Below are 15,458 nucleotides of genomic sequence, written 5' to 3'. Positions count from 1 at the left end.
GGGGTATAATACAGGATGTAACTCAGGATCAGTAATGTAATGTATGTACACAGTGACTGCACCAGCAGAATAGTGAGTGCAGCTCTGGGGTATAATACAGGATGTAACTCAGGATCAGTAATGTAATGTATGTACACAGTGACTGCACCAGCAGAATAGTGAGTGCAGCTCTGGAGTATAATTCAGGAGGTAACTCAGGATCAGTAATGTAATGTATGTACACAGTGACTGCACCAGCAGAATAGTGAGTGCAGCTCTGGAGTATAATACAGGATGTAACTCAGGATCAGTAATGTAATGTATGTACACAGTGACTGCACCAGCAGAATAGTGAGTGCAGCTCTGGAGTATAATACAGGATGTAACTCAGGATCAGTAATGTAATGTATGTCCACAGTGACTGCACCAGCAGAATAGTGAGTGCAGCTCTGGAGTATAATTCAGGAGGTAACTCAGGATCAGTAATGTAATGTATGTACACAGTGACTGCACCAGCAGAATAGTGAGTGCAGCTCTGGAGTATAATACAGGATGTAACTCAGGATCAGTAATGTATGTACACAGTGACTGCACCAGCAGAATAGTGAGTGCAGCTCTGGAGTATAATACAGGATGTAACTCAGGATCAGTAATGTAATGTATGTACACAGTGACTGCACCAGCAGAATAGTGAGTGCAGCTCTGGGGTATAATACAGGATGTAACTCAGGATCAGTAATGCAATGTGATTATAGATGGAGATTATATTCTTTTATAAACAGTACAATTATTTTATTATACCCTCCTCAATCGTTACTTATGATGAACTTCTCACCTCGTTTCCGGTATACAGTGACGCTGCCTGCAGTTACCAGTGTTATTTTATGCTGGCAGCGGAGCCCGTCCACACTGGATGACGCCGTATTACCCAGAGCACCAGGAATCTAGGAAAACATGTGCAATAACACAACATTAATAAATGTGAGCAGATATATTTCCAGTCTCCACTTCTGCCCCCAGTGGGAGGATGACTGACAGTTCCCACCGCACACGACAGCACTTATCATCCCAACATGAAGCGTCTTGTATTCCAGTCCCTTGTCTGGAAAGTCTAGATTTATACGCTAATTTGCTACAGAAATATCCTGAAAAACATCATTAATGATCTTTCCTGACAACATCATGCCTTACATTCCAGCTACACCCGGAGCTGTACTCATACACACGTGGTCAGAATTGTTGGTACCTCTCGTTAAATGACAGAAAAACCCGCAATGGTCACAGAAATGACTTGAATCTGACAAAAGTAATAATAAATAAAAGATCTATGAAAATGAACAGATGAAAGTCAGACTTTGCTTTTCAGCCATGCTTCCACAGAATTTAACAAAAAATAAAACTCATGAAATCGGCCTGGACAGAAATGATGGTTTCCCTGGAAATAATGTGACAAAAGGGACATGTTATATCGCGGTGTGTCCACTAACCAGCATCACAGGTGTCTACACTCCTGGAATCAGTGAGTGGCCGGTATATAGGGCTACAGATCCTCACTGTGCTGTGTGGTGACATGGTGTGTATCACACTCAGCATGGACCAGAGGAAGCGAAGGAAAGAGTCGTCTCAGGAGATTAGAGAGAACATTATAGACAAACATGTTACAGGTAAAAGTTATAAGACCATCTCCAAGCAGCGTGATGTTCCTGTGACTACAGCTGCACATATTATTCAGAAATGTAAGATCCATGGGACTGTAGCCGACCTCCCTGGACGTGGCCGCAGGAGGAACATTGATGACAAATCAAAGAGACGGATAATACGAATGGTAACAAAAGAGCCCAGAAAAACGTCTAAACACATTAAAGGTGAACTTCAAGCTCAAGGAACATCAGTGTCAGATCGCACCATCTGTCATTGTATGAACCAAAGTGGACTTCATGGGACACGACCAAGGAGGACACCATTGTTGAAAATAAATTATAAAAAGCCAGACTGGAAATTGCCAAACTACATGTTGACAAGCCACAAAGCTTCTGAGAAAATATCCTATGGACAGATGAGACATAAATGTAACTTTTTGGCAAGGCACATCAGCTCTATGTTCACAGATGGAAAAATGAAGCATATCAAGAAAAGAACACTGTCCCTACTGTGAAACATGGAGGAGGCTCTGTTATGTTCTGGGGCTGCTTTGCTGCATCTGGCACAGGGTGTCTAGGATCTGTGCAGGGTACAATGAAATCTCAAGACTATCAAGGGATTCTAGAGAGAAATGTGCTGCCCAGTGTCAGAAAGCTTGGTCTCAGTTGCAGGTCATGGATCTTGCAACAGGATAATGACCCAAAACACACAGGTAAAAACACCCAAGAATGGCGAAGAGGAAAACATTGGACTATTCTGAGGTGGCCTTCTATGAGCCCTGACCGAAATCCTATTGAGCATCTTTGGAAAGAGCTGAAACATGCTGTCTGGAAAAGGCGACCTTCACACACAAGACAACTGGAGCAGTTTGCTCTTGAGGAGCAGCCAAAATACCTGTCGAGAGGAGCAGAAGTCTCATTGTCAGTTACAGGAATCGTGTGATTGCAGTGATTGCCTCAAAAGGTTGTGCTACAAAATATTAAGTTCAGGGTTCCATCATTTCTGTCCAGGCCGATTTCATGAGGCTTATTTTTTTTTTTTTTTATTCAGTGGAAGCATTGTGGAAAAGCAATGTCTGACTTTCATTTGTTTATTTTCATAGATCTTTTATTTATTATTACTTTTGTCAGATTCAAGTTATTTATGTGACCATTGTGGGTTTTTCTGTCATTAAACGAGGGGGACCAACAATTTTGACCACGTGTGTAATTCTGTTTTTTGAACCAATAAAGATGACGCTTAGCACAGCTTGGCAGTAGCCTTCATTCTACCAATTAATGGAGTCTCACTTGGGCCCCCAGTGAAGACAATGTGTCCAACCATAATAGACATAAGTGCGTCGGACGCCCCCAGATGGATAGGACAAACCCGTATGACCGGTGGCTTGAGGCGTTTTGCAGGGACTCTATCATGCCCCAGCCTATAAGGGGTGCCACCTTGCCTCCTGGGTGTAGGGGTGGACAGGTAACGTGAAATTAGCTGTCCTGCCGGTCTCTGGAGCAAGGCATAAAGGACTGTTGCTCCCTCGGTGTTCTGGCTACCGGGATCCTGCGCCGCAGAAGGAGGCAGCCTGTGTAGGGAAGAACTCCTCCTGGTATCCACTCCTTTGCTATGACTTCTTTCACCCTTTCTGCAATACAGTTCTCCTTCAGTGTCTCTTTCTAGAAGCTGCAGCACTCAGAGCAGGCACAGCTCCATGTCCTTCTGTCTCGATCTCTGACAGGATCCCACCCCTGCCAGGGACCAACTACCTGAGCGAAGCTCAGCCAGCAACTCTCTAACTTCCTCCGCAGGCAACCAGTTTTACCTAAGTGTGAGGAGTGTCCTAATAAATAGGAGCAGAGCTCCCCCTGGTGGCCTGGAGTACGAAATGTGTTGTATGTTTGTGGTACCTGGATGCAGTTGTCCTTCTTTGCCTCCAAACGTAATATCACTCTTCCTTAGAGGAAAATGACATTACTGCAACGACCGACCCTGGGGCGCTGCAACTTCACCTATGATCCCGTGTAATGAGGGAAATGACAAAATTCCCTAATATTGGTGTAGATATGTAGCGCCAAAGATCTACTGATCTACCCTATAACTTGAGGCCGGCCACGGCTGCTCATACCTGTCTGTCCGTGGTGCACGTGATGTTGGATCCTGGCCCGGAGTACAGCTGACATATCACTCCTGTGCCATTTGTAGACACTGTGATGTAGTCACAATCATCATCCCCCGCACAATCTGTGATAGCAATAACATAGAAATAGGAGTCTAGAATTCTCCATCTTTGGGTGGAGTTTATTTTTTCTTACCTGAATACATGTAGTTTTGGCTAAAAATAAGTTTTGTAATTGGGAAAAATTAAATCTTTGCACTGTTGGCTTTTTATAGCCATTGCTGGCCACTGGATGAGTGAACTGAGAAATTGTCAGTGAGCTCATTCTGACTGTCTAGCACGAGAGCTTCTAATTCTTGTATCTGTCTTTCGTTTTAGGTCCCATCACCTGATTTATGATCACATTAAAGTTGAATGTGCCGGGAACAAAAAAAAATGGTGCAAAATTTGTAATGAAACCCAATTGTAAAAATGTTATTTAGCCCTAAATACGTGCATCTAAATTAAGAAAAAATAAATAAATTGTCCCCAGGGAAGCCGTTAGAGGCATAATTAATGGGCCACAATTTACAATGGAACCATTACCGTTACCAGGGAGCAGTGCATTGTGGGAGCTTCAATGATGGACATGTGACCTAACCGCTTAGCTCTCAGTCCCTGACAGCTGGGAGGAGCTAAACTACTGACTGGCTCCCGAGGAAACCGGTGGAATTTTGAATATAAATGGAAAAAAAATTAAAATAAAATATCTAAGCGGTAAAAACAATTTTATTTGGAATTTTAGAATTTCAGAATAAGAATAAACACCTGTCTAGACCCGAACACTTACCCTCTAGATCACTTACCGACAATGCAGGCGAGGAGTTGCCCCCGCTTCTCCTTTACTTGCCTGGACTGATCCACTCCCGATTCCTCATTACTGACCAGCAGATCACTCTCTGGGACCGGCTCAAACTTCTGTAACACTAGAAGGACAATATAATATTTTTTTAATTTTTAGTGTTAATTTCACAGGCACAACTATAGTGGGAGCCGCATATCTGCTGACTGTCCTGGATTTCCAGAGACATCTGGGTTTAAAGGGGGCTTGGTTCATATAAACCACACAGAAAAGTGGATGCTTGGAGGCAGACTGTGGGCGTTACTGGGAAACATGGGACCTCCCCTGAGGAGCTGGGGCTTAAAGGGCCCCAGAAATTTTGGCAACTATAGTGCAGGAGTGGCAATTAAATCCTAAAAAAGTCCCTTTGATCTATATCAGAAGACCAATACTATCAATGACTGGTAATAGTCTGGTCCCTGTTGAAGAATTTGTATCGGGGGCCCAGTTTTTTCTCCCCTTGTGAAGATGAGTACAGAGGATATTCTGGAACATGAAATCTGTGCTCCATTCAGAACCATTCAGAACCATGACGGCAGCACAATTTACAGCAAAGTGTGATAATTTTTAGGTAAAATTATCGCTCAATTGGAACTTGAATCAAAATGTGTCTAATTTGTCTCCATAGTAACAGACTACAAACAAACCCTGCGTAGTCTGATCTTATCCTTCTCTCTTCTGTCTCTCCTCCACTGCTTATTAACAGGATGCAGGAGGTAGAGCTATATGGAAAAGACACATAGGTCGGCATTTTTTTAATTGAGAATTTTTGCTGTTACTTTTTATAAATATCATCTTAAAGATTTTTTTCTATGTTGATATTAAAAACCAAACTGGTATAAAATAAGAAAATAATTAAGATCCCCTGACACTCCAGAAATGTTTAATATTTAGCCAATCACTGAGTGCAGCACTGACAAGTCAAAGCCAATTTCAAGCCCTTTCTGGTGTTGAGATGGGACCAAGAAGCAAATAGCAGAGGGAACTGGTTAAGCATTGAAACATGAGGATCAGGGGATGGTTGAGGGTGGATAGCGATTTTTTTCTTAAACTTTGTAGATCATTTTTATCACTAGAACAATCCCTTTAACACTATTTGTGTGTGGACTTGCCCTTTAAAGAGCATTTACTGTATGTGACTCATTCATTTCTGTCTTATTAAAATATGATTTATTTTTTTTTACTTAGTTCAATAATGATTTTTTCTCTTTTGAACTGAAGCAAACTCGGAGATAACACATTGATAAGAAGTAACCGTGATTTGTACTGAGAAAAAAAGCAAAATAAAACCAATAGAAAAGCCACAAAGAGGAAAACATAAAGCAACATTTTCCGATAATTTTCCATTCTGACAATTTTTTTTAGAGCTTTTATATATTTAAGATTAAAGCAAAAACTACTAGATGAATCAGCTTGATGAAGATTAGCCTCCCGGTTTATGTGTGCAGCTCCTATGCAGATTTATGTGTCTAGAAGGTTGTAGTCCAGAGGTGGAATTCAGACGGTTCTCCCCGGTAGCGTCCTGCACTGCAATAGTTAACAGCAGCCAGCCAATCATAGGCCTGCAGCTGACTTAAGTGTGAACGTCACTGGTATATGACATCACACTGCCATGCATCTCGTTTGCATATGAAGAAGGTAAAGGACACTGGTGGACCACAGTCAGGTAAGGAGACTTTTTTTTACCTGAAAAGCTGCAATATGGGAAACAGACATATAGGGACCAGGATGGAGACATATGGAGCCCAGGATGGAGACACATGGGGACCAGGATGGAGACATATAAGGACCAGGATGGAGACATATGAAGACTAGGGTGGAGACATATGAGGAACAGGGTGGAAACATAGGAGGACCAGGGTGGAGACAAATGAGAAACAGGGCGGAGACATATGAGGAACAGGGTGGAGACATAGGAGGACAAGGGTGGAGACAAATGAGAAACAGGGTGGAGACATATGAGGAACAGGGTGGAGACATATGAGAAACTGGGTGGAGACATTTGGGGACCAGGATAGAGACATATGGGAGCCAGGATGGAGATATATAGGGACCAGTATGGAAACCTATGGGGCAAGGATGGAGACATGTGGGGTCTAGGATGGAGACACATGGGAACCAGAATGGAGATATGGGGACCAGGAAGGAGACATATGGGGAAGGGTGGAGACATATGGGGACCAGGATGGAGACCTATGGGGCAATGATGGAGACATGGGGACCAGGATGGAGACATGTGGGGATCAGGATGGAGACAAATGAGAACCAGGATGGAGACATATGGGGATCAGGATGGAGACATATAGGGCCAGGATGGAGACATATGGGGGCCAAGATGGAGACATAGGAGGCCAGGATGGAGACATAGGGGGCCAGGATGGAGACATGTGGGGTTCAGGATGGAGACATGTTGAGTCCTGGATGGAGACATATGGGGACCAGGAGGAAGACCTATGGGGCAAGGATGGAGGCATGTGGGGGCCAGAATGGAGACATATGGGGACCAGGATGGAGACATATTGGGACCAGGATGGAGACATATAGGGCAAGGATGGAGACATGTGGGGTCCAGGATGGAGACAAATGAGGACCAGGATGGATACATGTGGGATCCAGGATGGAGACATGTGGGATCCAGGATGGCGACATGTGGGGTCCAAGATGGAGACATGTGGGGTCTAGGATGGAGACATATGGGGACTAGGGTGGAGACATATGAGGAACAGGGTGGAGACATAGGAGGACCAGGGTGGAGAAATATGAGAAACAGGGTGGAGACATATGGGGCCAGGATGGAGACATATGGGAGCCAGGATGAGGACATATGGGGACCAAGATGGAGATATATGGGACCAGTATGGAAACCTATGGGGCAAGGATGGAGACATGTAGAGTCCAGAATGGAGACACATGGGAACCAGAGTGGAGACATGGGGACCAGGATGGAGACATAGGGACAAGGATGGAGACATATGGGGAAGGGTGGAGACATATGGGGACCAGGATGGAGACTTATGGGGCAAGGATGGAGACATGTGGGGATAAGGATGGAGACAAATGAGAACCAGGATAGAGACATATGGGGATCAGGATGGAGACATATGGGGATCAGGATGGAGACATATGGGGCCAGGATGGAGACATATGGGGGCCAGGATGGAGACATATGGGGGCCAGGATGGAGACATATGGGGACCAGGATGGAGACCTATGGGGCAAGGATGGAGACATGGGGACCAGGATGGAGACCTATGGGACCAGGATGGAGACATGTGGGGATAAGGATGGAGACAAATGAGACCCAGGATGGAGACATGTGGGGTTCAGGATGGAGACATGTTGAGTCCTGGATGGAGACACATGGGGATGAGGATGGAGACCTATGGGGCAAGGATGGAGACATGTGGGGGCCAGAATGGAGACCTATGAGGCAAAGGTGGAGACATATGGGGACCAGAATGGAGACATATTGGGACCAGGATGGAGACATATAGGGCAAGGATGGAGACATGTGGGGTCCAGGATGGAGACAAATGAGAACCAGGATGGATACATGTGGGATCCAGGATGGAGACATGTGGGATCCAGGATGTCGACATGTGGGGTCCAGGATAGAGACATGTGGGGTCCAGGATGGAGACATGTGGGCTCCAGGATGGAGACATATGGGGTCCAGGATGGAGATCTATGGGATCAGGATGGAGACATATGGGGACCAGGATGGAGACAAATGAGAACCAGGATGGATACATGTGGGGTCCAGGGTGGAGATCTATGGGACCAGGATGGAGACATGTGGGGTCAAGCATGGAGACATGTGGGGTCCAGGATGGAGACATGTGGGGTCCAGGATGGAGACATGTGGGGTCCAGGATGGAGACATGTGGGGTCCAGGATGGAGACAAATGAGAACCAGGATGGAGACATGTGGGGTCCAGGATGGAGACATGTGGGATCCAGGATGGAGACAAGTGGGGTCCAATATGGAAACATGTGGGGACCAGGATGGAGACATATGGGGAACAGGATGGAGACATGTGGTGTCCAGGATGGAGACATGTGGGGTCCTGGATGGAGATGTATGGGGCAAGGATGGAGATATATGGGGTCCAGGATGGAGACATGTGGGGACCAGGATGGAGACATATGGGGACCAGGCTGGAGACCTATGGGGCCAGGATGGAGACATTTAGGCAGGATGGAGATATATGGGGACCAGGATGGAAACGTGGAGTCCAGGATGGAGACATGTGGAGTCCAGGATGGAGATATGTGGGGTGCAGGATGGATACATGTGGGGTTCAGGATAAAGGACAAATGGGGACCAGGATGGGGAATATATGGAGGACATATGGAGACCAAGATGGAGGACATAAGGGGCCCCAGGATGGGGGAAATGATTAACATAGAGGGGCCAGGATAGGGGACATTACAAGAACAGGCCCAGGATAGGGGACATTACAGGAAACGGTCCATGATGGAGGACTTTATCACAGAAAGGTAATTAAGGAATATTATTACTGCTGTAATGTATTTTGTTTTTGAGCACACTATTTACAATGAGGGGGGTCATGTTAGTCTCCTGTGTATAATGTCACTGGTGATCCCTGTATTACCTGTTATGACCTGGTGGTTAAGGAGCAACATGGGACGAGCTCTGAGGAGGTGGTATCTGTACTGACCGCAGTTCCTAATCCTAACACAAACACTAGAAGTAGCCGTGGGATGTTCCTGTCACTCCCTAGACACCTCGTCACAGCCTGAGAACTAACTACCCCTAAAGATGGAAACAGAAAGCTATCTTGCCTCAGAGAAAAACCCCAAAAGGAAAGATAGCCCCCCACAAATATTGACTGTGAGTGGAGAGGGAAATGACATACACAGAAATGAAAACAGATTTTAGCAAAGGAGGCCACTACTAATCTAGATAGACAGAATAGAAAAGGATACTGTGCGGTCAGTATTAAAAAGTAGAAGTCCACGCAGAGTTTGCAAAAATAATCTCCACACCGACTCACGGTGTGGAGGGCAAATCTGCTTCCCCTGAGCTTCCAGCTAGACTGAATAAATCATACTGACAAGCTGGACAAAGAGAGACATAACATGAGCTGAGCGATAAAGTCCACAGCAAATGGACAAACAAAAGAACTAGCAAGAACTTATCTTTTGCTGAAATGGACAGGCCATAAGAGAAATCCAAGGAGAGATCTGAATCCAACCCAGAAACATTGACAGCTGGCACGGACTGAAGACCAGAGCCAGGTTAAATAGCAAAGCCAGGAGAGACGATCAGTGGAAACAGCTGCTAATGCTAAACCCAAGGAGCAGCAGTTCCACTTGAAACCACCAGAGGGAGCCCAAGGGCAGAATTCACAAAAGTGCCATTCACAACAACCGGAGGGAGCCCAAGAACGGAATTCACAACAGTACCCCCCCCTTGAGGAGGGGTCACTGAACCCTCACCAGAGCCCCCAGGCCGATCAGGACGAGCCAAGTGAAAAGCACGAACCAAATCGGCAGCATGGACATCGGAGGCAACAACCCAAGAATTATCCTCCTGGCCATAACCCTTCCACTTGACCAGATACTGAAGCTTCCGCCTCGAAAGACAAGAATCCAAAATCTTCTCCACCACATATTCCAACTCCCCCTCAACCAACACCGGAGCAGGAGGATCAACAGAGGGAACAACGGGTACCACATATCTCCGCAACAAAGATCTATGGAAAAAATTATGGATGGAAAAAGAAGCTGGAAGGGCCAAACGAAAAGATACCGGATTGATAATTTCAGAAATCTTATAAGGACCAATAAAGCGAGGCTTGAACTTAGGGGAAGAAACCTTCATAGGAACATGATGAGAAGATAACCAGACTAACTCCCCAACACGAAGCCGGGGACCAACACACCGACGACGGTTAGCAAAACGTTGAGCCTTTTCCTGAGACAACTTCAAATTGTCCACCACATGAGTCCAAATCTGCTGTAACCTGTCCACCACAGAATCCACACCAGGACAGTCAGAAGGCTCAACCTGCCCTGAAGAAAAACGAGGATGAAAACCAAAATTACAAAAAAAAGGCGAAACCAAGGTAGCCGAACTAGCCCGATTACTAAGGGCAAACTCGGCCAACGGCAAGAAGGTCACCCAATCATCCTGATCAGCAGACACAAAGCATCTCAAATAAGTTTCCAAGGTCTGATTAGTTCGCTCAGTTTGTCCATTTGTCTGAGGATGAAATGCTGAAGAAAAAGACAAATCAATGCCCATTCTAGCACAAAAGGACTGCCAAAACCTAGAAACAAACTGGGAACCTCTGTCAGACACAATATTCTCCGGAATGCCATGCAAATGAACCACATGCTGAAAAAATAATAGAACCAAATCAGAGGAGGAAGGTAACTTAGGCAAAGGTACCAAATGGACCATCTTAGAAAATCAGTCACAAACCACCCAGATGACAGACATCTTCTGGGAAACAGGAAGATCCGAAATAAAATCCATGGAAATATGCGTCCAGGGCCTCTCAGGGACCGGCAAAGGCAAAAGCAACCCACTAGCACGGGAACAGCAAGGCTTGGCCCGGGCACAAGTCCCACAGGACTGCACAAAAGAACGCACATCCCGCGACAAGGAAGGCCACCAAAAGGACCTAGCAACCAAATCTCTGGTACCAAAAATCCCAGGATGACCAGCCAACACTGAACAATGAACCTCAGAAATTACCTTACTAGTCCATCTATCAGGAACAAACAGTTTCCTGATGTGAATTCCGTTCTTGGGCTCCCTCCTGTGGTTATGAATGGTACTTTTGTGAGTTCTGCCCTTGGGCTCCCTCTGGTGGTTTCGAGTGGAACTGCTGCTCCTTGAGTTTAGCCATAGCAGCTGCTTTCACTAATCGGCTCCCCTGGCCTTGCTATTTAACTTGGCTCTGGTCTGTAGTTCATGCCAGCTGTCAATGTTCTTTGGGTTGGATTCAGATCTCTCCTTGGATTTCTCTGATGGCCTGTCCATTTCAGCATAAGATAAGTTCTTGCTAGTTCTTTGGTTGTTCCTTTGCTTGGACTTTTCTGCTCAGTTTAAATTATTTTTCTTTTTGTCCAGCTTGTCATTATGAAATATTCAGGCTAGCTGGAAGCTCTGGGGAAGCAGATTTGCCCCTCCACACTGTGAGTCGGTGTGGAGCTCATTTTTGTAAACTCTGCGTGGATTTTTAGTTTTTACTACTGACCGCACAGTATCCTTTTCTATTTAATATCTAGATAGTATTGGCCCCTGTTGTGAATTTGCTTTTTGCTCCCTCTAGTGGTTACTAGTTTTTTGACTCTGGTTTTTCTGTCATTCCTCTTATCCGCACCTGGGTCGTTAGTTAGGGGTGTTGCTATATTAGCTCCCTGGACCTTCAGTTCAATGCCTGGCAACGTAGTTATCAGAGCTAGTCTGCTGTGCTCTTGTCTACTGATCCTGGTTCCAGTTATATCAGCTAAGTCTGCCTTTTGCTTTTTGCTATTTGTTTTGGTTTTGTATTTTTGTCCAGCTTGTTCCAAATCTATATCCTGACCTTTGCTGGAAGCTCTAGGGGGCTGGTGTTCTCCCCCCGGACCGTTAGACGGTTCGGGGGTTCTTGAATTTCCAGTGTGGATTTTGATAGGGTTTTTGTTGACCATATAAGTTACCTTTCTTTATTCTGCTATCAGTAAGCGGGCCTCTCTGTGCTAAACCTGGTTCATTTCTGTGTTTGTCATTTCCTCTTACCTCACCGTCATTATTTGTGGGGGGCTTCTATCCAGCTTTGGGGTCCCCTTCTCTGGAGGCAAGAAAGGTCTTTGTTTTCCTCTACTAGGGGTAGCTAGATTCTCCGGCTGGCGCGTGTCATCTAGAATCAACGTAGGAATGATCCCCGGCTACTTCTAGTGTTGGCGTTAGGAGTAGATATATGGTCAACCCAGTTACCACTGCCCTATGAGCTGGATTTTTGTATTCTGCAGACTTCCACGTTCCTCTGAGACCCTCGCCATTGGGGTCATAACAGTTTGCCAGGCCAGTATTAAATGTTTAATGCATTGCAGAAGAGGGATTATAAGAAAGAAGATTCTGAGTTTTTTTTTCTCCTTCCCCTTTACCTCAGAGTGGCTATGCTTGCTGCAGACATGAATGTCCAGACCTTGATTACAAGTGTGGACCAGCTGGCTACTCGTGTGCAGGGTATACAAGACTATGTTATCAGAAATCCTAGGTCAGAACCTAAAATACCGATTCCTGAACTGTTTTCCGGAGACAGGTTTAAGTTTAGGAATTTCGTGAATAATTGTAAATTGTTTTTGTCCCTGAGACCCTGTTCATCAGGAGATTCTGCTCAGCAAGTAAAAATTGTTATTTCGTTCTTACGGGGCGACCCTCAGGATTGGGCTTTTTCGCTGGCGCCAGGAGATCCGGCATTGGCTGATCTTGATGCGTTTTTTCTGGCGCTCGGTTTACTTTATGAGGAACCCAATCTTGAGATTCAGGCAGAAAAGGCCTTGCTGTCTATGTCTCAGGGGCAGGACGAGGCTGAAGTGTATTGCCAAAAATTTCGGAAATGGTCCGTGCTGACACATTGGAACGAGTGTGCACTGGCCGCTAATTTTAGAAATGGCCTTTCTGAAGCCATTAAGAATGTTATGGTGGGTTTTCCCATTCCCACAGGTCTGAATGATACTATGGCACTGGCTATTCAAATTGACCGGCGGTTGCGGGAGCGCAAAACCGCAAATTCCCTCATGGTGTTGTCTGAACAGACACCTGATTTAATGCAATGTGATAGAATCCTGACTAGAAATGAGCGGAAAATTCATAGACGCCGGAATGGCTTGTGCTACTACTGTGGTGATTCTACACATGTTATCTCAGCATGCTCTAAACGTATAGCTAAGGTTGTTAGTCCTGTCACCGTTGGTAATTTGCAACCTAAATTTATTCTGTCTGTAACTTTGATTTGCTCACTGTCATCTTATCCTGTCATGGCGTTTGTAGATTCAGGTGCTGCCCTGAGTCTCATGGATCTCTCATTTGCTAAGCGCTGTGGATTTACTCTTGAACCATTAGAAAATCCTATTCCTCTTAGGGGTATTGATGCTACACCATTGGCAGCAAATAAACCGCAGTATTGGACTCAGGTTACCATGTGCATGACTCCTGAACACCGCGAGGTGATACGTTTCCTGGTTTTACATAAAATGCATGATTTGGTTGTTTTAGGGCTGCCATGGTTACAGACCCATAATCCAGTCCTGGACTGGAAGGCTATGTCAGTCTCAAGTTGGGGCTGTCGTGGTATTCATGAGGATTCCCTGCCTGTGTCTATTGCTTCTTCTACGCCTTCGGAAGTTCCGGAGTATTTGTCTGATTATCAGGATGTCTTCAGTGAGTCTGAGTCCAGTGCACTGCCTCCTCATAGGGACTGTGACTGTGCTATAGATTTGATCCCAGGCAGTAAATTTCCTAAGGGAAGACTGTTTAATCTGTCGGTACCTGAACATACCGCTATGCGTTCATATATCAAGGAGTCTCTGGAAAAAGGACATATTCGTCCGTCTTCTTCCCCTCTTGGTGCGGGATTCTTTTTTGTGGCAAAAAAGGACGGATCTTTGAGACCTTGTATTGATTATCGGCTTTTAAATAAGATCACTGTCAAATTTCAGTATCCTTTACCGCTGTTGTCTGACTTGTTTGCCCGGATTAAGGGTGCCAAGTGGTTCACCAAGATAGACCTTCGTGGTGCGTACAACCTTGTGCGCATTAAGCAAGGTGATGAATGGAAAACCGCATTCAATACGCCCGAAGGTCATTTTGAGTACTTGGTGATGCCTTTTGGGCTCTCCAATGCGCCTTCAGTTTTTCAGTCCTTTATGCATGACATTTTCCGGAAGTATCTGGATAAATTTTTGATTGTTTATCTGGATGATATTTTGTTTTTTTCTGATAATTGGGATTCGCATGTGGAGCAGGTCAGGTTGGTCTTTAAAATTTTGCGTGAAAATTCTTTGTTTGTCAAGGGCTCAAAGTGTCTCTTTGGTGTACAGAAGGTTCCCTTTTTGGGGTTCATTTTTTCCCCTTCTGCTGTGGAGATGGACCCAGTCAAGGTCCGAGCTATTCTTGATTGGACTCAGCCCTCGTCAGTTAAGAGTCTTCAGAAGTTCTTGGGCTTCGCTAACTTCTACCGTCGTTTTATCGCTAATTTTTCTAGCATTGTGAAACCTTTGACGGATATGACCAAGAAGGGCTCCGATGTAGCTAACTGGGCTCCTGCTGCCGTGGAGGCTTTCCAGGAGTTGAAACGCCGGTTTACTTCGGCGCCTGTTTTGTGCCAGCCTGACGTCTCACTTCCCTTTCAGGTTGAGGTGGATGCTTCGGAGATTGGGGCAGGGGCCGTTTTGTCGCAGAGAGGCCCTGGTTGCTCTGTTATGAAGCCTTGTGCCTTTTTCTCTAGGAAATTTTCGCCTGCCGAGCGAAATTATGATGTGGGCAATCGGGAGTTGTTGGCCATGAAATGGGCATTTGAGGAGTGGCGTCATTGGCTCGAGGGTGCTAAGCATCGTGTGGTGGTCTTGACTGATCACAAAAATCTGATGTATCTCGAGTCTGCTAAACGCCTTAATCCGAGACAGGCCCGCTGGTCATTGTTTTTCTCCCGCTTTGATTTTGTTGTCTCGTATTTACCAGGTTCAAAGAATGTGAAGGCCGATGCTCTTTCTAGGAGCTTTGTGCCTGATGCTCCTGGAGTCGCTGATCCTGTTGGTATTCTTAAAGATGGAGTTATCTTGTCAGGTATTTCTCCGGATCTGCGACGTGTGTTGCAGAGATTTCAGGCTGATAGG

General features: G+C 45.5%; 1 protein-coding gene across 1 annotated transcript in view; it reads right to left on the bottom strand.

The window, feature by feature from the left end:
* The window catches only part of TG (thyroglobulin), a 233,000-nt gene that overhangs the window by 118,271 nt on the left and 99,271 nt on the right, over positions 1-15,458 (bottom strand). Inside the window, exons 21-23 of the mRNA XM_077271730.1 lie at positions 4,567-4,686; positions 3,731-3,846; positions 815-923 (exon numbers count right to left, since the gene is read on the bottom strand). Coding sequence (XP_077127845.1) covers positions 815-923; positions 3,731-3,846; positions 4,567-4,686 — 345 coding nt within the window. The remainder of the gene's footprint in view (positions 1-814; positions 924-3,730; positions 3,847-4,566; positions 4,687-15,458) is intronic.

The sequence above is a fragment of the Ranitomeya variabilis genome, chromosome 6, assembly GCF_051348905.1.
Source record: "Ranitomeya variabilis isolate aRanVar5 chromosome 6, aRanVar5.hap1, whole genome shotgun sequence".
NCBI classification, from domain to species: Eukaryota; Metazoa; Chordata; class Amphibia; order Anura; family Dendrobatidae; genus Ranitomeya; species Ranitomeya variabilis.
The sequence above is the reverse complement of the archived record's forward strand: the minus strand, read 5'-3'. Positions and strand labels throughout refer to the sequence as shown.